Here is a 22,305-nt window from a genome sequence, read left to right on the forward strand (position 1 = left end):
TATCTATGTTCTCTTTCAGCCCTAAATCTCTGATGACCTTTGTGACCTAGGGCTGGAAGGGACCTCAGAGGCATCTAGTCCAATCCCTTCATTTTATAGGTGAAGAAACTGAGGCCCAGCAAAATGAATTGATTTGTCCAAGTTCACATAAGTAGAAATTACTAGAACTGGGATTTGAACCCAGGTCCTCTGACTCTATAGCTCTTTCTGTTCGACTATGCAGCGGAAGAGTCTTTCCTCTCTATTCAGAGAGGGAAAAATTAAATCCCTTCCTTAATCTAAAATGCTAATAGTTTATAATTCTCTTCACCAGAGTCCAAAGAAGGGTTTGTCTGAGCTGGGGCAGAAAGCCTGGGAACTCTTCTGGGGGAGCAGCTGGATTCTAGTGACAGGAAAGAAAATTGCCAATTAATGCTTCTTCCAAGTCATGAGTCTCTTAATGGTCATTGAACCCATTTCCATTCAGGTGATGGTTTTTGTTTTTGTTTTTGTTTTTCTCCTTTACCCAAGGCAGAATCATCAAGGCTGAAGGAGAAGCAGAGGTAGGAGAGGAGGGTGTTACTGCATCAGTTACTGCTGTTACACTACTCAGCCCAAACCCCAAACTCTAGGGCACTTCCAGGTTGGAACCATCAGTGTTACAGTCCAGCTCTGGACGACCAAGGTAGGAGCCAGAAAGCTCTTGATAGGTTAGAGAATGAGATGAAATTAATAGAAGTAAATGTAGAGCTTCTGAGCTCATTTAAAAATGTATACATATAATATATAAACTATACATTATATCATTACACAATATAATATTACATATTATATAATAAAATTATATACAATATATTTATATATTACAATCATGTATTCTATGTAATGTATGTGTATATATACTGCAAGTTCAATATAAGCCAATGATGGGATGTGCCAGGCAAAAGCTAATGCCTTCTATTTTTTTTTGAATTTTCTTTTTTGTGTATATAATTTATTTATTTATTTTAACATTCACTTCCATAAGGTTTTGAGTTTTAAATTTTCTCCCGTTCCCTCTCCTCCCCCCTCCCCAAGACAGCATGCAATTTGACATGGGCTCTACTTATACATTTATATTAAACATATTTTCACATTAGTCTGTAAAGAAGAATTAGAGCTAATGGGAGGAACCACAAGAAAGAAGAAACAAAACAAAACAACAAAAGAAAAGGAGAGCAAATAGTATGCTTCCATATGCATTCAGACTCCAAAGTTCTTTGTCTGGATGTGGACAGCATTTTCCATCGTGAGTCTTTGGGAGATGTCTTAGGTCCTTGCATTGCTGAGAAGAGCTAAGTCTATCAAAGTCAGTCCTTGAACAATGTGGCTGTTGCTATGTACAATGTTCTCCTGGAAGCTAATGCCTTCTAGATTGCATTGAGAAAAATAGTCCAAAATAGGGGAGGTCATATCCCTGGTCAGATCATCTCTGGAGTACTGTGTTCAATGCTTGCTGCTACACTTTAGACAAGTCGAGGCACATCCAGAAGTCAACCAGGATGGTGAAAGTTCTGGAGAAAATGCTTTATCAGTATCATCTAACGGAACCAAGGATGTTTCAATTGGAGATGTCTTAGAGGGGCCACAATGACTCTCTTTAAGATTTTGAAGGAATAAGATTGCATCTGCTTGCCCCCCAGAGAGGGCAACTAGGTGTGGAAATGGCAGAGAATTGAAAATTTAGATTTGATATAAGGAAGTGTCTCCAAACAATTAAAAATGAAATGGACTGCTGGGTTCCCTCTCACCAGAAGCCTTTAGTTAGTGGCTGGCTTGCTAAGGATGCTTTAGAGGGTATTCTTGGTCAGGCAAAGGGCTTCCATAAATCTCTGGAATGTGCTACATCTCCTTATCTGTAAAACAGCCTCTGGGATCCCTTCCCATGGACAGAATCAAAATGCCCTCCTGAGCAGCAGCTCAGAATAGCCAGGTCTGGGGTGTAGAAAGGGATGGGAGCACAGAACTGATCCCTCCACGTATCTCGTAGTTATTCAGGACCCATATAAACCTTTGGCTCAGCCCTGCCAGATTTCATGGGATCCTGCAGGTCTAACAGGTTGATTCAGTTATTTCAAAAAGAAGAAAAAAACTGCAGCATGCTGACTTGTGGTTAAAGGAAGAATTATCCCAAGTTTCCCACGGACCCAGGTAAATGGTCCTTGATTTAGCCCTATCACCAAAGATACACCTTTCAGCTCTGGTGTACGTTTCCAGCAGATTGATTTTCTTTTTTTTTTTCCTTTTGACTAGGTAAGAGGCCATCCTTTGCCTCATTTCTTACCTAGCCTTAATCACTGAATGGGCATTGCCTCAGTCAAACTGGGACCTGAGAAAGACTTTACCAAAGGCCAAAGCCTCCCACCACATCCTGGGCCACTGCAGTTGTCTTGATCCATATCTGGCCACTAGACCCAGATGGCTCCGGAGGAGAAAGTGAGGCTGGTGACTTTGCACAGCTCTCCCTCACTCAAATCCAATTCACTTGCATGCCATGGCATCACCTCCTTGATGTCATGGTCCTCTTTGAGAACAAAGGCCAAACAAACAACATTCCCAGCAACAGGGTGCAGCTGCTGCTGGTCAGGTGCCTGCTTGTAGGTGTTCTCATGCACCAGTCATGTGTATCCACCTTGTTCTACCTTTTTCTTTGGTGTCTTATACAGTCCCTAATATAGAGCTCCACATGGGAACAATGTTTAAGAAATCAGCTGGGAAACAAGATGGCGTGGTCAAAAGAGCCCTGGTCTGCATCTGAGTCTTGGCTTAGATGGTTTCTGGCTGTGTGATCCATGGCAAATGACTTAACCTTTCTAAGACCTAGTTTTTTAGCCCCTCAGCCTCAATAAAACTTTTCCTAATCCAGAGAGGTTTTATGCTGTCCTCAGGGCTCCCATTATCCATGGGAATGTGAGGTAATGCTGCATGCTTGGCTGCTGCTGGTGAAATCTTGTTCTCCCTTGCCTCTGTCCTTCCCACATTACCCCAGTGCCTCCATAGGCCCTTGGAATGTCCTAGGTTTTCTCATCTGTAAAATGGGCATTTATTTGTATTCGCCATCTCACAGGGTGATTTTAAGGCATTTGGTCTGTAGACTATCAAGAATTATGCAAAAGCAAACTCAAAATATTGATTAGTTTACAGTGATAAACAGGGTTAGGATCTGGACCTGGCTCTGCTGAAGAGGTGAGGAAGGGAGGGAGGAAGGGAGGGAGGGAGGAAGGAAGGAAGGGAGGAAGGGAGGAAGGAAGGGAGGGAGGAAGGAAGGGAGGAAGGGAGGGAGGGAGGGAGGAAGGGAGAAGGAAGGAAGGAAGGAAGGAAGGAAGGAAGGAAGGAAGGAAGGAAGGAAGGAAGGAAGGAAGGAAGGAAGGAAGGGAGGGAGGGAGGGAGGGAGGGAGGGAGGAGGAGGAAAGGAGGAGGGAGGGGAGGGAGGGAGGGAGGAAGGAAGGAAGGAAGGAAGGAAGGAAGGGAGGGAGGGAGAGGGAGAGAGAGAGAGAGAGTGAGAAAGAAAGAAAGAAAGAAAGAAAGAAAGAAAGAAAGAAAGAAAGAAAGAAAGAAGAAAGAAGAAAGAAAGAAAGACAAACAAAGGAAGGAAGGAGGGAAGGAAGGAAGGAAGGAAGGAAGGAAGGAAGGAAGGAAGGAAGGAAACAAATATTTATTGAGTGCCTACTGTGTGCCAGGCACTGCACCAAGTGCTTTACACATATTATGTCTTTTATTCTCAGGGTTGAGAATAGAATTTGGCAAGGAAGTGAAGACTGAGAGGAGGTAGGGTATCCATTCATCAGAGCTATATGGAGGTTAGATTGGGCTGAGCAAAATAGTTCCAGTACCCATTCCCCTAGTTTCCTGCCTACTACAAAGTTCTGCTTGGCTACTATCCCAGTGTGGCTTCTTGGTGATTAGGGGACAGCTCACTTCTTGGGGTCTCACTTAGTGAGGAATGTTATACCTAAAGCACCTAACCCAGGGACTGTATTATTTATTAGGACCAAACCAATCTAGAGACTAGTAAAGGAGAGGAGAGGATTGACTAGAGATGGTGGGGACTGGGGAAAGGAAGGCAGGAGTCCCAAACAGGAAGGAAAACAGAGATGGGGGAAAGGAAGCATGAAGAGTCAATGGCAGGGTCTGAATAGTATAATAGGGCAGTCATTTGGAGAGGAGAGGACTTCCCAGATGGATTTGGGGAATAGGGGAAGGGAATAAGCATTTATATAGTACCTACTGTGTGCCAGGCACCATGCTAAGCACCTAACAATATCTCATTTGATCCTTACAACAACACTCTGAGGTAGGTGCTATTATTATCCTCATTTAACAGGTGAGGAAACTGAAGCAGAGGTTAAATGACCTGCCCAGGGTCACACAGCTAATAAGTGTCTGAGGTAAAATTTGAACTCAGGTCTTTTTGACTCCAGGCCCAGTGCTCTGTGCATTATGGCATCTCCTAGCTGCCTTAAGTGGTCTGGCCTATGCTTTTGTGTCATGGAATGATTTGGCAGTCTGGTAAAACCTATAAACCCCTTCTCCAAATAGTGTTTAATTGTGTAAAATATATAGGATTACAAAGGAAACCAAAGGTTAGTGAAAACACATGGTCATTTATACCTATCCAAATTCATAGACCTTTTGAAATCTATCCATGGACCCATCCGTGGACCCCAGGTAAAGAACCCAGCTCCACAGGAAGCAAAAGAGAGCCCTATTTCCCTCCCTTCTCACCTCCCCGCAACCCCCCACCCCACCCCAGGAAAGTCCCCGGACAGAACACAAGGGTCTCCCTGGCACCTGTTGTTTTTATTGGCCCTGGGACAGACAGACAGATGGAGGCTGGAGAGACAGGCAGGGCACAGGGCAGCCCTGGAGATAGGGGTCGGGCGAAGGATGGAGAGAGGAAGGGGAAGCTTCACAAAAATCAATAAATAAATAAATATGAGGGCGGTGAGGGCAAAGGCTTTGAGGATTTGGGGGAGGGAGGAGGAAGGTGGTGGGACCACTTCAGGCCCAGTGCAAGAAGCCTTGGGCCACAAGCTGAGAGGACAGGGGCAAGGAAGGATGGCCTCTCTAGCCTCTTCTCTCCCTGATTCTCAAACTCCAGGCAATCCTGTTCTTGAACCTCTTTGTCTTAAGAAGTACAGTCTCACTGGGTCTGAAGCCCAGTTCCCCCCATCCCACACCCACAGACTGAACACCTCCTCCCCGATTTCCTAGGCATCATCTCTCGCCCGCCTGACTGGCCTCCTGATGTACTATCCCTCTGTCTCTTGCTCCTACCCTTTCTGGTTCTCCAATCCCTTCACTGATCACTCCCATCCCATCGGCCTCGTGATGCTGGCTGTCTTATTTCCTATTCCTGCACTTTCTTCTCTTCAGTGATGGTGCTTATACCCACCCTACTCATCATTCCCCTCGATCTCTCCCCCAAAGGCTCCCTCCACGCCCTCCCTTTTATTATTTCTCTTTCTCTCTGCCCCCTTCCACCCATCACCCCAGTCTTCTGACTCTTTATTCCCTCTTTCCTTTATTCCCTCATCTCCCCCAGCCTTCAGTCCTTCAGCCTGGTTGAAGCTTGTTGTACCCCAGGTGGGGCTTATGCTATCCCTGGGGCTCCTGTTGCCCATGGGTCCATGAGGTAATGCCACCTGGTTGGCTGTTGCTGGTGGTATCCGGTCCCCTTTGGCCTCTCTGCCTTCCCCCACCCTACCCCAGTGCTGCCATAAGCCCCTGGAATGTCCCGTGTACAAGGGCGGGGGAGTCCAGGAGCTGGATTTCAGGGATCCCAGAGTGCAGAGTTCAGGAGGCTGGGGGGGGGGGTCTGAGGTCCAGGAGGCCAGGGATCTGGGGTCCAGAAGGCTAAGGGCTGCCAGGGTAGGAGCGTAGCAGCACCTTATGGCGGGTGGCAGTCTCTGCCCGTCGGCGTTTCTGTTCCCCCAGGAACTCCTTCAGCCTATTGGTGGTAAAAGTCAACGTCTGGCGCCGAAGCTTCATCAGGTAGGCGTCCTGAAGCCAGGGGTGTGCCAAGCAGTCCTGCGGTGAAGGCCGGCTCCTAGAAATCAAGGATGAGGCGGATCAGGATGAGCTAGGAGAGAGTCTGCAGAAGCTAGGAGAATTCATTCAAGGCAGGAGGCTGGGAACTAGAAAAGGCAGGGAACGAGAAAGGAGGCAGCCTCATCACTCACCAGGGGTGGACAGAAAGGACCTTGCGCAAAAAGAGGGCAGCACTCTGGGAGGTATTGGGGTACAGCAGGAAGGCATCAAAGCGGCCCCCAACAATCCGGGCCTCTGTCTCCCGGGGATCTGGCTCATAAAATGGGGAGCGTCCACTGAGCCTGAAGAAAGACACAGCAAAAAGGTCAGTATTGAGGGAGGACAGAAATTGGGAGCTGAAAGAGCAATTCGAACTGCGTTGTATATGGGAGTGCATACCACTGCCACCCTGACCCCCGAGGCAAGATATTGGAAGAATTCTGGAGAAGGAGCTGCCAGGAGATAATGAAATGGGAAACCTATCCCAGAGAACAGACAGACAGAGGAAAAGATCAGAGTCTGGTTGTTGGAAGGGACCTTAGAGTCCATCAAATCCTATCCTCCTATTTTCCAGATGAGGAAACTGAGACTCAGCATTGTTGACTTGCCCAAGAGTCACACAAGGAAGATGGTGTCTGAAGGGGGATTTAAACCCAGAGCTTCCTGACTCCAAGCCTACGACTCTATCTACTCTACCACCCTACCTCTCATATCAGGTCCAGAGAGGTGGATTTTGACGTGAGAGCAGAATATACCTAGGTGGAGGGAAGTGGGGTAGTCCCAAGGGCAAGAGCTTAGGGAGCATGAATGGATTCGTCAGGATAGGGATCACTTACATGATGTAGGTGAGTACACCAGCACCCCAGATGTCTGTAGCAGAGCCAATGGGCTCACCTTTCACCATCTCAGGAGCTGGCAAGAGACAGAGACAGAGCTGACCCAGCTACCTGTCAGTGGCGTCTTTGCTGGGCATGGGGTTCCCTGATGGAGCCAGGGAGTAGCTGTGAGAGGCCCAAGCCCCCACCCACCATGTCACTCAAAACAATTACAATTGTAAGGGGCCTCTACCACTTGAAGAATAAAGTCCAGACTTGGAGGCTGGCATTCAAGACCCTTTTCAACCAAATTCCAACCTACCTTTCCTTCCTCTGCCCTTTCACTGCTAAATATCTAGATAGGGTAACTTCCTCTTGATAGCCCTCCTTCACCTTCCACTCACTCCTTAACTCCTGGCGATCTAGCTTCCTTTCTGTTTCCCCCACTGACATTTCTCCCGTCGAGGTCATCAATGACCATCTTACTGCCAAACCCAGTGGCCTCTTTCCAGTCCTCACCCTCCTTGAAATCTCTGCAGCACTGGACACCCTTAACATCCTTCTTCTGGGTACTTTCCCCTCCCTTTGCTTTTGTGCCATCGTACTCAGCACTGACTGTCTGACCATTCCTTCACCATAGTCTTTGCCATCTCTGCTTTTTCCTGATCCCTCACTGTGTGCATCCCTCTTATCTCCAAGCCACTTTCCAGTCCTATGTCACAATAATTCTCCTTCCTGTGCTTAGCACAGTGCCTGGCACATAGTAAGCCCTTAATAAAATCTTGTTTCCTCCCTTCCTATACCCTATATTTGGGGGAAAACTAGACAGCCCATTCTCCAAACACTTCTCTCAGTTTCTAGAGAGCGCCTTTACTTGAACCATTGTCAGCACGGAGTGTGTTATTTCCCCATTTTTCAAGTGTTGAGGGAAAAGCAGTGACCTCTTCTCCTTCCTCTGAAACCTCAGAGTGAAGCATCTCTAATCCTCTGTTCTTCTCACCCTCCACTCCTCTAGTATAGTTAGGATTACATGTCTTCTCTGCCTACTTGACTTGAAGACTAGAACTTTGTTTATTCATCTTTGTACCCCTGAAGCACCTTACACAATACCTTGCATATAGCAGGCACTTAACAAACATTTGCTGAATGTAATTTGCCAAATGAAGGAATGAGAGGATCAAGGGCCATAGACATAGGTAGGCCAATGGGTGCCTCTAGCTTACATATAGAGTTATCCATTCCACATCACAAGGGTTAGGGGTGCAGTGCCCCTGCAAGTTGGAAAATCCACATGAATTTTTTTGGCCCTCCCTTCATACCAGAGAAGAAGTCAGAATTATTATGAATGATTATGTTATTATATTAAAAGAGAAAATGCATTGGGATTATGTAATACTCTACATATGTTTTATGCATTTCTGAGTTTCCAAACATTTTCTGTGTTGTCTGTTGGCATTCATACGTCATCTGCAGCTTCCACAAAACTCCCCCCAAATTCCCATTTAATTTCTTATGCCAACTCACAAAATATTAAAAACCATAATGGGAAAAGTTGAGACGTGGAAGGGATGACCATACAGCCAATACAGCAGTCAATGGGTGTCCTTACCAGTCCATTTCCCCCTGAGGTGTGGATGGCCATAGAAAAGCTATACATGCCATGTTCAGGGAAATCTCAAGGCTATGACTTGGGTGGGCCTGGTGTATCTCAGTGCCTCCCTGAGCTATGTTAGAACTGGAGTTAGCAAGGGGCAAATGTCAGACTAGGGCCTCTGGCCCTTTTTATCTTCAGCCTTTGGCCAGGTTGTATGCACCCTTAGCCCTGCTCAGTCCAGCTGGGTCCAGAGGCCAGCCCAGTGCTTTAAGAAAAACTCTCATTGACTCCAGGTTTTACAGCTTGCAAAATATTTTCTGCTTGAAGCTGGCTCCAGAAGGGGTGGGGTCCCAGGAATACCTACTCCCTCCCCCCATTAGATTTCTTGAGGGATGCTTGGATGACAAGTTAACCCCTTTTAAGCTTCCCCAAGCCCATCTTGCTTCCCTAAGGTTTTCTAGAAAAGGCCAGAATGCATCTTGTACGGTTTTCTATGGCTGTTTGCAGCAAATTGGGGATAGAATGGGGAATGCTACCCAGAGACTGCCACTCTGAGTCTTGCATCTGCTAATTCGGAGCCTGACCAGCCCTCACCCATGTACTCCAGCGTGCCAGTGCGGTGCCCCAGGGGCTGCAGGGCCTGGGGGCTGTAGGGCTGGGCACTGCCAAAGTCCACAATCTTGAGAGCATTGTCATGTGTGAGCAGCAAGTTGTCAGGCTTGATGTCCAAATGCAGCACGTGGTGGTCGTGCAGGTATTCCAGGCCCTGCAGCAGCTGGACCACATACGTGGCCACATCGTCCTCAGAGTACCGAAACCTGGAGGGAAGAAACAAGGGGGAAGGCACGGGAGGTCAAAGCTGCTCTCCTGAGGCCAACTCCCCTGGCTGTAAATTGTGGGATGCTAAAAACTGCAGGCTGCGGCCAGGGTCCTCAATTATCTCCCTCCCTCTCTCCCCCAAGCCAGCGAGCCAAAAGCCACATTCATTGTACCGTTCACTGAGTCCGCAGAGCAGCTCGCGGTTCCCACAGCTCTCTGCAATGAGCACAAGGTAGCGGGGGGTGATGTATGCCTCGTGCAGGGACATGAGCCGCTCGTGGTGTAGAGAGCGTAATACTTCATACTCCTGAAGCACCCGCTGCTTCCCCTCTGCCACATAGGGGACGATCTTGGCCACGAATGACCGGCCTGTGGCGTTTTCCCGGCAAGCCCTCACCACACCAAAACGACCCCTAGAGGTGGGGGGAAAGGGGGCCAAAGAACAAGGAAACCACAGGGTGAGGTCGGGAGAAAGGAAAGACACAGAAACCCCTGAATAAGGGCTGGGAGCCAGAGCTGGGGCTTCTGGGGAAAGAGCAAAGATGTTTTGGCATCCATGTCCCATCCTACATCTGGATTTGAACGCCAGGATTCTGCATCAATCTCCCTACCCCCAGCTCTACCATAACCCTCCCCCTAGCCAACAGGAATTTATTAAGTGTTTATTATGTTTGAGACAGGTGCAGAGCACTTAAGATACCAAGAAAGGTGCCACCCTGGGTACACACACCCTCCTCCTCCTCATCCCTTTTTTGGACTTGCCTGGCCTTTTCCTCCAGGAAGGTGTAGGGTTTCTGGGGAGGTCCTTGACGAAGTGTGGTGCCCTCAGGGCCAGGAGAGGTGGGGGGTCCACTTCCTGGAGAGCTGACCCTCTCCTTGGCTGGGCTAAGGCTGCGCACGGTCACCTTAGTGGGGCTACGGGAAGGCTCAGGGACTTGGGGCTCAGGGACAGTGGGTTCTGACACAAAAGAAGTCACCACATACACAGGGGCTGGGGAGGAGGTTGGTTTACTCTCTGGGGTGCTAGGGGATGGGGCTTTTGTGTTGGAGGCAAGAGACTCGGGCCTACTAGGCGGGGGGTGATCACCGAGGGATACTTGCCGCGCAGCCAGCAGACCCCTGTGCTTTCTCGGAGGAGTTGGGGGAGGTGGGCCGCCAGCCTTGAGGTGAGACTGGACCTGGTTGAGGGGCGTTGGGGGAGAGGGAGAGGCTGGGGCTGGAGAAGAGACTGTGGGGAGGCTGGAGCCAAGGTAGACGTGGGCTCAGGAACTGGAACTGGAGAGACTGGAGAGGATGGAGCTAAGGTGGCAGGGGCTGGTGTGGCTGGAACTGGGGAGGCTGGGGCTGGAGATGCTGCAGCTGGGGAGGCTGGGGCTGGAGATACTGGAGTTGGGGCGGCTGAGGTTGGTGTGGCCGGGGCTGGAGATGCTGCAGCTGGGGAGGCCAGGGCTGGAGATGCTGGAGTTGGGATGGCTGAGGTTGGTGTGGCTGGGGCTGGCGAGTCTGGGGCTGAGGCAGCTGAGGCTGGGGTTGGGTGAGAGATAGGTGAGGTAGGAGTGGAAGGAATGGGGGTCCCAGCTGGCACAGAGGTAACAGGGATTTCTTGTTGAGTGGTAGATTTCAAAACTGGGGTATCTGGGCAGAGAAAAGAGAAAGGATTTGCTATAGATCCCTCCATGTAGAAGTGAGGTTCTAGTGATGGATAAAGGCAGAAAGGAGAAAGTTCTCTACTAAGCAGACAGGATCCTAAGGTCCTGAGGGCTCAGGGGACTGGAGGGTATTGTTTTAATCCCTCTGATTCCAAAACCACCAGGTCCCCATCCCATCGATACTAAACTATTCCCACCATCCATCCCTCCAGGGCCCGAGTCCCCCAGCCTCCTGACCTGTGGCTTTCCCAACAAAGACCCTCTCTGACGCGTTGCTGAAGGGACCCTGCCCAGCTCGATTGGCACAGGCCACTCGAAACCTCACACTCATGCCCGGTGGCAGCTGGGTCACATTGTAGTAGCAGTCAGCAATGCCTGAGCTCACACAGTGCCATACGGATTCCCCTGGGGGCAAAGAGGAGATAATGGTGGGAGGCAGGCTGTCTGAGGCCATGGGAGCATGGGGGAGGTCTAGCTCATACAACAGGGTCCCCAGGATTTCTATAAAGAAACGAGGGTGAGGCAAATGGTTCAGTGTGCTGGGGACAGGAGTTAAGGGGAAAGGGAGAAGAAAGACCCAAATCTCATTTCTCCCTCCCCTCCAGTCTCCCTCAGAGACTTCTCCTCCTCACCCCCATCCTCCCAGATCCTCTCAGTTTCCTCCTCCAGCTTCCTCTGAGCTCCCCTAACCCTTCGACCCCAAGGCTCACCATCAATACGTCGCTCTAACGTGTATGTGCAAGGTGCTCGACTGTCTCCAGGCTTCCAAACCACCAATGCTGTATCCTGGTATTTCTGGGGCACTTCAGGGGGAGCCAGCTTGCCTGGAAGGCCTAGTTGGAGGAAGACCTCATGACCCCTTCAATCCCAACGCTGCTATGCCTCTGATTCTTCTCCTCCTCTCTCATCCCTCCGCCCCCATTCCTACTGAAGGTTACCAGCCTTCCCAGCCCTGATCCTGCCCCATGTACTCACGGGCCACAGCCAGGGTGCAGGAGCTGGTGGCACTGCCCAAGGCATTGCGGGCAGAACACTCATACAGCCCAGCATGGCGCTTCCCAGCACGAGGGATGGTCAGCAGCTGCCGTCCATCTTTGCAGGATACTATAGTGACTGATGGTTCTGACCGAAGGGACTGTTTGTCTGCAGGGGCCAAGAAAGGGCCATGGACATGTCAATCCTCTACTCTCCACCCCATAAATGTTTTCTGATCTTCTTGTGATCTCCCAGACAGCCCTGGTCCCTCTCTCTCATTGCTAGGCATGTCCTGTCTCCTAAGAACCAGTCAAACAGGATCTATCTCTCCTGAATTAAGGGGCAGGTGCAGGTGAGGGTTAGATTGGATGTCACCAGCCTACTTTTTATACGGATCACACAGAATGAGGGTGGGAGCCGTGGTGGGGCAGGGGGTGACAGGAGGAGAAGAGATGCACTGCTACCTTTTGTCCAGGATATGTGGGGTGCGGGGCAGGCTGCTGGGAGGCACAGGAGGGTGGCTGCCTCACCCTCCAGCAGCACCTGGTCCTTCAGCTTGATATGAAAGACAGGAGGAAAGTCTAAAGGGAGAATCAGAGAAAAAGTATAGCATTAGCCTGAGGAAATGTTAGGGAGTGGGTATTTGTGGTGGGGAGAGGCAATAAACATTCATTGGGAGCCTTCTTTGAGCATGGTGCTATGGGGACTGCCCAATGGATTAGAAAAGAGCCCTGACCTCACAAAGCTTCCCCTGTAGTGGATGGAATAAGGCATACGCCGATGACTGCAGAATTTAAGCATCATTTGATAATAATACCCAGCACTTATACACCATATAGGTTTGCAAAGCATTTTATATATATATTTGATCTCATTTGCTGCTTACAACAAAGATGTGAAGGAGGTGCTATTATTATTAAAGTAGGTATTATTATGATTTCCATTTTACAGATGAGCAAACTGAGGCTGAGGAAGATTAAGTAACTTACCCAGTGTCACACACAGCTAGTAAGTGTCTGAAGCAAGATTCAAATTCTTAATAATAATAACAGCAGCAACAATAATAATAATAGCAGGGGCAGCTAGGTGGTGCTGTGGACAAGCTCTAGCCTTGGAGTTAGGAGGACCTGAGTTCAAATTTGGCCTCAGACACATGACACTTACTAGCTGTGTGACCTTGGGCAAGTCACTTAACCCCAACTGCCTCACCAAAAAGGCAAAAATAATAATAATTATTATAATAATTATAGCTATCATTTCTAGAGCACCCACTATGTGCAGAGACTATGCTAAATATTTCATGAATACTTAAAATAAAGCTGGGAGGTAATTAATATTGTTATCCTCATTTTACAGAGGAGGAAACTGAGGCAAAGAGGTTAAGTGACTTGTCCATAGTCACTCAAGCTAGTAAGTGTCTGAGGCTGAATTTGAACTCAGGTCTTCCTGACTCCATGGCAGTTCTATTCACTGTACCACTTAGAGGCCTTTGATCATTACAGCAACCCAGTAAGGTAGATAACAGGTATTATTCCCCCCATTTTGCAGATGAAAAAACTGAGGCTAAAAACATTAAGTGATTTGTTCAAGGCCACGCAGGCATTAAATGTCGAAATAGAAATCAGACCCAGGTCTCTCCTGACTCCAGATCCAGTATTCTCCCCACATTTGGGTGGGGGGGAGGTAACTGGAGTTAAGTGACTTGCCCAGGGTCACACAGCTAGTAAGTATCCAGTGCCTGAGGTCAGACTTGAACTCAGGCCCACTTGACTCCAGGGCCAGCACTCTATCCACTACACCTACCCATATTTGTTTTTCAGTTGTGTCCAACTCTTCACGACTCCATTTGGGCTTTTCTTGGCAAAGATATTGGAGCGGTTTGCCATTTCCTTCTCCATCGAATTTTACAGATGAGGAAACTGAGGCAAACAGGGTTAAGTGACTTGCCCAGGGTCAACACAGCTAGTAAGTGTGTGAGGCCAGAACTGAACTCAGGAAGATGAGTCTTTCTGACTCCAGGATTCCAAGACGCTGTGTCACCTGGCTGCCCCTCCCTGTACCTTAGCACACGGCATAGAAACAATGAATACAAAGTAGGGTGCCAGCGTACATAAGAGGTACTCAGTGCTATGAGTATTCGTAGAAGAGAAAGATCACTTTTGATTGATGGCAGGGAGGAATAATTCCATGGGATGAGAGGGAGTACGTGGCTGGTATGAATCCAACCTTCCCCCTTACTCTGAAGAAGCAGAGCCAACAGCCAGGCTGGGACCACTATTATGGAAGTTTAATTGGACCCAGCTGGTGCTAGCCCAGCCTAGCCATGTAAATAGGAAGGGGCTAGGAAAGGAACCAGCTTGGAAACAAAGAAGAACAGGGAGGTAGGGAGGGGAAACAAGCATCTATTAGGCACCTACTATGTACCAGGCTGTGCACTTTATAAATATTATCCCATTTCACCCTCACAACAGCCCTGGGAGGTAGGTGCTGTTAGTATCTATCCCCTTTTCGCCATTGAGAAAACCAAGGCAGACAGAGAGAGGTTAATTGATTTGTCCAGGGTCACACAGCTGGTAAACGTCGGAGGCCACATTTGAACTCAGGTCTTCCTTACTTGAAACCCAGATCTATCCACTAGCTGCACCAGGCAGAGTGAAGTCTGGAGTCAAACGACCTGGATTCCACAGCTTTGCTACTCACTACCTGTATGACTTCAGGCAAGTTACTTAAAACCTCTCCAAACATGTTTTCTGTTCTGCAAAAGGGGGTGATCACACGCTAAGCTTTGGGTAATTCTTCTTAGTTCTAAACTGCCTGATTCCAGGGTGTCACAATGCCTGGCCAGCCTCAGACTCTCGAGAATGGGCTAGTCAGCCAGGAAAGCTGCTCATTTATACCGAAATTCTGGGCATATCGGGACAGATGACCTATTTCCTGTAAGTTTGGTTTATATTTTCTTTCTCTTAATTGCCAGTCACGTTCTCCTCTCCCCCAACCCCCAATCCTAACCTCTGTCTTTAACAAGTTGTGGAGAAAGCAAATGGGTGTTCATTTGGGGAACTTTGCACTACAGGCAGCAGTAGTACCCAGCACTTTGGAGGGGGAGGAAAGTGGGGTAAAAGAAGCCCCCAGTGTTCAGAACGGGAAGCCATTCTGGCCAGAGATCTATTTTGTCCCATCAGCCTATGGAATGACAAATGAGAAAATGGAAGATTAGAAACTGAGTGAGCAGGCTGGGTGGTCACTTCATCATGTGATGTGAGAAGGGCTGGAAAAGCTCACCACCCAAAAATATCTCCTTCCACCTCCCCCTCCCAACCTCCGTGCTGAGATTCTACAAATAGAGACTCATTCTTTTAGATTAAGCATTACCCTCTCCCTCTTTTAAAGGCAAATACCCAGGGTGGCCTGAATGCTGTGATAATGAGAACTGGGCACTACAAAGAAAAGAAGGCTGGCAGAAAGGGCCGGGAGGAGACAAATAAAGGAGGGGGGGTGGAGGGAAATAGGGAAAGGGACAGGAGAATGGAAAAGCAGAGGTTTTTCTAAAGGCCAACCCCGGTTGATAAGGTAAGCAAGCAAGACCCTGGTTCTATCCTGACTTTGCGACTCACACTGAAGAATTATATCATAGCTTGAGTAAGTCACATCCCTGCTCTGGTCCTCAGTTTCCTCATCTGTAAAATGAGGAATTTGGACTAGATGATCGATCCCCCAAGATCCCTTCTAGCTCTGATTTTGATGATTCTGCTGCCTAGGGCAAGGGTGAGGAGGGCAGGAATGTGAAATAGGAGCACTAGGCATTGTAGCAGGGCAGTAAAAAAGAACAGGAAGGGGGACCCTAGGGCTATGTGGAGACAGAAGGAATGTCTTAGGGACCTGGAAAATCAGAGGGTTAGGTTCTCGCTAAGTTAGGCATACTTCGTCAAAGTCCTTCAGGTATCGGGAACTGGTCTGGGCAAGGAGAACAACCAGGGAAAATTCAAATATGGTGCCCATGATGCCATATTAAAGAAATCAGTTCAATCCAAGACCCCACAGCCTAACAAGACATCTGAGTTAGAGCCTAGAATGCCTTCCCTCCCACCACCCCAAACCAAGAAAGGAGAAAATAACCAAGGAGGAAGTGTTGGTAGCACCAGGGATGTCCTACCTGACTCACTGCGCACATACTGGTAGCCCAAAGTCGAATCCTCCTGGACACTGGATGGGAGGTTAGGCTGCGATGATCCTTTGTCCTTCCGTGACCTTGACAGGCCCCAGCGATCCCAGCGGGACCGAGTCCGGCCTTCCCCAGGACCTGCAGAAACCCTAACTCATTGGCACTGGCCCACCTGGTCCCGGCCCTGGCCTACCTGGTCCCGGCCCTGGCCTGTCCTATTTTGACTTTACAGATGCCCCAGCACAGGGAAGGTTACAGATGGGAAAAAATTGCCTCCCTCCCCATCTTACAGCCTTGTCCCAGGCTTCTAGGCTCTTTCTTTCCATTCTATTCCCTGACTCCCCCTTGCCTCAGGTCTCAATCTTAAATTCTTTCAGCCCTTAAGATGCTTCATTATTCCCCAAGGCCTGGGACAGACCACCTTACCCTTGTGTACTTTCAGGGTTTTAGTGTACTCTGTTTTCAGGAGACTTATGTACCTGGTTCTATATTTCCTTGTTTTGGGCACGGGGAAGGGAGGAGAGAAGGCCAAGTTGGAATAATCAGTGATGAGGCAGAAGAAACATGAGCATTTGGAACACCCACAAATCCCAAGCAACCAGAAGGCTTCTCGATGGAAAGTGATCTCAGGATGGTCGAATGGACCAGAATACTCAGGGGGGCCATTCCCAACTCATTAAGGAAAGGGATGGGGGTGGAGGGAAGGTGTTTTCTGAATTGGAAGAAGCCAACGTCCTTCAAGGTCAGGAGGAAGCCAGACTGGAGAGTGGATAGAACATATCTCTCCAGCCTAGAATGAGTCATGGACCAAGCAAGGCCTGCCTGGGTATCTCTAGCAAGAGCCACTTTGTAAGCTATCCTAACTGAGACTTTGCACTTTGGTTTCCTCACTCTGGTGTTTGCTTTTTTAATTTGCTTAGTCTCCTTTCCCTAGAAATCCCACTCATAATCTGGACAGGGAGGTCCATGGAGTGAGCTTGCAGACATCAGGTTAGGACATCCCCTTACACAGAGGACAGAGCAGGAGAGGAGAGAATTAGAGATGGGACGGAGCAGATCACTGGGCCCATAAGGATCAGATGAGGTCAGGAAGACCTCAAGATCAAGGGAGGTTTATGTAAGGTGAAAGCCCTAGGGCAAAGGCAAAGGTCCTAGGATGGTCCACAAGGAGGAGATGGAATTTCTCCGAAGCTGACTTACATCAGCAGGCAAGCCTCAGGACTAGTTGCAGTGGGCTCCCAAGGCCTGGTCCTGTGCTAAGTGAGCTAAGGAAAGCATGCTCAGATCTCTGGCCCAGGCTTGTCTCCTGAGTATCCAGTGTCCCCCAGCTCCCCAGCCTCGCTGTCATCCCTAGTGCATTCCCAGTCTTGGTCCCTCTCTCCATCCCAAGAGCCTAAGTAAGTCTCAAGCCCTGCTGTTACCCCTTTCACCCACTGCCCAGAGCCCGGCCCCAACTTCTGTGCCCTCTGAACAGCCTACCTGAAGAGGCTGAGGTAGCGCTAGCCTCAGAACCCAGTGACTCTGCTGAGGGTGTGGCTGTACCCGCTTGGGCCACAGCTGGTTGTGGGGTAGGCCGAGGCGTCGCAGGCTCTCCCCCTCGGATGTCGCCCGGCGCAGCCGGCCCAGCAGTGGAGTGCTCCCACCAGATCGGCCTCCTGACTCCTCGCTGCTGCCACTCCGGTGCAGACGGCCCGAGAGTCGCTCCAGGGTGGCGCTGAGCTTCCTCCGAACAGCCAGCACTGGGGATCCCCTGGCCGAGTCACCCCCCTCTGAGCTCTCTCCATCCCCAGCCCGGGAAGACCCCCAGGATGGGTGACGTTGAGAGGGGGGTGTCCGGCGAAGCCTCTGGGACAGGGACAGGGAGAGGCGTCGTACCAGCCCCAGCTCCCCAGCCCCCCCAGGCCCACGAAGGTCCTGCACGGAACGGGACCGCTCAGGCCGCTTCACTAGCTCCAGCGGGGTCCCAGCTGGGCTGGGCCTATACATGCCATCTTCCTCCTCTGATCCCCGGGAAAGGCCCCGCTCCTCGGATTGAGAGCGACTCAGCATCCTCAGTCTCCGAGCCAGGGGAGACTGGCGGCTTTTCTTGAATTTAGCTTCAAACACTTCCTCTGAGTCCAGATTTTCAATGCTGCTTAAGCTCCTATCTGAGCCAGTGGGCCTTGAGGGAACCACTGTCTTCTCCCCAAAAGGAGGAGCAAGCCCCTTGACCCCCAGCCCTTGCTTCCCGGGGTGTGCAGAAGCCACCTTGGCAAAGACAGCCGCGTGGGGCTTAGGCTCCGGGGGAGGGCCCAAGATGATCTTCGGAGCACCAGGCAATTGGAGAGATTGCATGATCTGGGCATAGGGGGTGAGGGGGGTCTCTGGGACCAGGGAGACCACGGCTGCCTTTGGAGGTTCTGGGGCCCTGGAAGGTCCTGGCTTAGGCACGTGCTCTTCTCGAGCAGTCTTGAGGGGCCCTGGCCGGGGAGAGCCCCTGGAGGCAGCCAAGGGTTGCTCAGTGGGTCCTGGGGAAACAGGTTTTGTAGGAGACAGCTTGGCAGGGATGGGTTTGGCAGGGCCGTGAGGCTGGGCTTCACTGAGGGCAGAGAGGGAAGGTGACTCCTGTAACCTCCGGGCCCCAAGTTGGGCCACAGGAATCTCCAGGGGGGCTCCTGCCCGTCGGTGCCTCCCCCTGGGTTCTGCCTCCCCCTGGGAAAAACTGCTGCTTTTCTGAAGGCTGCGGGTCTCAGGGGGCAGTGGGTGTTGGGGGGCTGCCTCACTGGAGGCAGCCCGTGCCATCCGGGGATCACGGGCCCTTCCTCCACCCCCCAGGCTCTCTAGCAGAGGTCCCCTGAGGCCGCTGACCTTGCCATCTTCAGGACCCACCCTAAGGAGCCTCTGTCGTAGGGCCTGGAGCCTCTGGGCATACTCTCCCTCACCCAGGCCCCCCCTCACCAGGTGGGCAGCCCCCGGGCTAGGGCTGCGGCGCTGGGGCAGGTCCACCGAGGCTGCCTTCTGCAGCCCCCGGCCAGGCTCCCGAAACCCTGCCCCGGGCAAGGCACTCTCTGCTGAGCTACCCCTGCGAAGCTCCCCCCGGCGGGGAGTGGCCATTTCTGGGGGCTGTGGGCCTGGGGAGGGGAGAGCCTGAGAGCTCGGAGCACTACCGTCTCCTGGGGGGGGCCCACCCTGCTCCTGCCAGTCCATGGGGGTGGAATCCCTAGCGTCAGGAGCCCCAGGGGCATCATCCTCAGTGGGGATGTCAGTGAGAGAGACTCGTGAGCCAGAGAACTCAGGCAGCAGCGGCCGAGGCACGGAGGGTAATTCCTCCAGTTCCTCCTCTTCTGAGTCTGAGGAAGATGAAAGACCCCCTGGGGGTGGGCGCCGAGGCACTGCCACCCACACCCGCTCAGGGGGAGCCCGCAGCAATTCTGGGATCGGGCGCAGCACCAGATGGCACTTGTAGCTGATCTGGGAACGCTGGGAAGAAGGGAACATGGGAGTCAAGGAGGGTGGGAGGAATGGGGGGAAGGGGGAGGCACAGGCAGGAAGAGGCTGCTGCAGAGACAGTGGGATCCACCCCACATGGGCCCTGTTTCCAACTTGTCACCCAGGGTGGGATGGGAAGGGGAAGAGGAGGGAAGGGGAAATAAGAGGCAGGGGTAAAGGTGGCAGAGACACAAAGACAAAAACAGAGAGAGTAAGATAGAGACAGAAACAGAGAGAGACAGAGATAAAGAGATAAAGAAACAGAAAGACAGAGACAGAGACAGAGAAAAACAGACAGAGAGAGAGACAGAAACAGAGACAGAGAGAAAAAGAGAGACACAGAGACAGAAAGAGAGAACAGGGGAAAGGACAGAGAAGGTACGACAAAATGACCCTTTTCTTATTGCCGGTAAAAAGTCTATATTATTACTATATATTTAAAGTGTTTGTGACACTCAAAAAACGATAAGTTGGTATTGTGGGTAGAAGGACTACCCTGAAGATACCGGAGTGTAGCATCAAAAATGAACCTGCGTCAGAGGTAAAACTGGTAACTGTTGGCTGGGCTCAGAACCTGGCTGTCATCCCTGCTCCACAAATGAGCTAATGCTGCTGGTGCCCTGGCAATGGGATTTGAGGGGAGGGGCAACCAGGGACCTTGCTTTTGGTGATACAGGGTGGTACAATAAATTTAAAGCCAGGGGACCTGGGTTTGACTCCTAATTCCACTACTCAGAACCAATGCGACCTTGAGGGAGACATCTCTGCGCCTTGGTGTCCTCATGTATAAAATGGACCAAATGATCTCGAAAGTTCCCTCCCAGGTCTAAATCTTTTTAAGGGTTTCTGGCAGAAAATGGTCTTGCTCGAGTCAGGCCAGGGATACCAGCATGGCCATTGTAGGCCATGGGGCCTGCCTACTCCTACAACTAATAATAGCTAACATTTATATAACGCTTATTATATGCTAGGCACTGTGCCAAGAGCTTTACAAATATTAACTCATTCGATCCTCACAATAACCCTAGAAGGTGGGCTATTATGACTCCCATTTTACAGAAACTGAGTCAGAGATCAAATGATTTGCCCAAGGTCATCAGTTAGTATTGGGTCTTCCTGACTCCAGGCCCACTGTGCCACCTAGCTGCCAAGGCTAGACAATAGCTAGAACAGGGCAAGAACCACCCTTAACAACAGACTCATGCCTAAGCTTAAGAACCGATTGAGACAGAACAGTCCAGCATGAAGAAGTACATGATGAGGTGTGTTCATCACAGCTGCCACGAGGGGACGTGACAAAAAGAGGGCTTCTCGCCACACTCCTCTGGGATTGGGGACTGCCCGTCCAAAATGGTCATTTGGTGGTGGGACATGTTACCTACCTAATTAGACTGGGCTGTGGTAGGGTTACGCAGATGGTCACTTAGGTAGTGATTAAGTGGAAAGCCTGCCCATTGGCTGAGAATGGGACCCAGACTGGAAAATGGAGGAGAGTTCTGATTCCAGAGATGACATTCTCCATTAGATCAGAGTGTGAGTGGCATATCAGGCAGGGTGGGGGCTCCAGGCCTAGTGACTCATGGCTTACCATCCAGCTGGGGGCCAGAGTCAAAAGGATTGCTGTATTCATACTTTCAATTACCTGCACCTTATTCTTGTGTCTATACGCTACCTTCTTCCCCTTGGGGTATGGAGGGCATGGGGGCAGGTTTAAGAAGAGAAAGAGGGTGCGGATGCTGGAGCCAGGGATGGTAGCAGTAACAAAAGAAGGGGGGAAACAGAATCAGGTATAAGTAGGGAGACGCGTAGGCTGAGGCCACCAGGTTAGGGTGGCCTGTTTTCTAGATCCAAGGGTGAGAGAATAACATGGATGTAGCAAGAAGGGATCCCTGAGTCAATCCCTTAGAGCAGTAACAAAAGCCAGAAGGCTGCCATAGAAGGGCCCATAACTAGAGCAAATACCTTATAAGGCCAGGATAGTGGGGTGCATATGTGTATGTGTCAGACTTAGGGTAAGAGTGAGGGCATGTGTGTGTGTGTGTGTGTGTGTGTGTGTGTGTGTGTGTGTGTAGACATGATGTAAAAAGGACCAATGAGAGTATGAGGAGAGATACCAAGTGGGGGAGGCATGAAATGATGAGACAGGTAGGTGGTATAGTGGACAGAGAGCTGGACTTGGAGTCAGGAAGACCTGAGTTCAAATCATGCCTCAGACACTTACTAGTTGTGTGACCTTAGGTAAGTCACTTAATATCTTTCTGCTTCAGTTTCCTTATCTGTAAAATGGGGATAATAATAGCACCTACTTTCTAGGGTTACAATGGGGATCAAAATGATATATGTAAAACAATTTGCAAACCTTAAAGCAATAAATGTATTTATATATTCATATATTCAAATATATATTCATGCAAAGACAATGATGATGATGATAAGTATGTGTGTGTTTTATGAGAATAGGAACCTAGCTTTGGCATGGTGAGCAGTGTCTCTCTTACACCTAGGGCAGGATGGAGAAGGCCTACCTGGTGGCTGCTTTCACAGCTGCTGTAGATTTATTTGCGTTCCTAGGTGGCTGCCCCATTCCCCACCCCCTCTTCCCTTCCTACCTCCAGCTTTTGCTAGCACAGACATTTTCTAATGGACACTGTGGCACACAGTTTGGGAAATTGGCAAAGATTTGCTAATATAGAGGACTGATGGTTCCAGAACACAGCCCAAAAGTTGGTAGGGGGGCCCAGAAGGGGCACCAGCTTTGAAGCGAAAGCAAGCTGG

The 22,305-nt window shown here is 50.1% G+C and overlaps 1 protein-coding gene across 1 annotated transcript in view; it reads right to left on the bottom strand.

Annotated features, from left to right (window-relative positions):
- Positions 1–4,799: 4,799 nt before the first annotated feature.
- Positions 4,800–22,305, bottom strand: part of SPEG (striated muscle enriched protein kinase) — an 81,906-nt gene continuing 64,400 nt past the window's right edge. Inside the window, 14 exon segments of the mRNA XM_078147627.1 lie at positions 4,800–6,067; positions 6,201–6,350; positions 6,885–6,960; positions 9,052–9,275; positions 9,450–9,689; positions 10,039–10,498; positions 10,501–10,911; positions 11,163–11,330; positions 11,636–11,758; positions 11,901–12,068; positions 12,365–12,481; positions 16,054–16,200; positions 17,542–17,616; positions 17,619–19,521. Of these exon segments, the coding sequence (XP_078003753.1) occupies positions 5,875–6,067; positions 6,201–6,350; positions 6,885–6,960; positions 9,052–9,275; positions 9,450–9,689; positions 10,039–10,498; positions 10,501–10,911; positions 11,163–11,330; positions 11,636–11,758; positions 11,901–12,068; positions 12,365–12,481; positions 16,054–16,200; positions 17,542–17,616; positions 17,619–19,521 (4,455 nt within the window). The 3' untranslated portion in view covers positions 4,800–5,874.

This window comes from Phascolarctos cinereus, unplaced genomic scaffold (genome assembly GCF_003287225.1).
Source record: "Phascolarctos cinereus isolate Bilbo 61053 unplaced genomic scaffold, phaCin_HiC Scaffold_7;HRSCAF=346, whole genome shotgun sequence".
NCBI lineage: Eukaryota > Metazoa > Chordata > Mammalia > Diprotodontia > Phascolarctidae > Phascolarctos > Phascolarctos cinereus.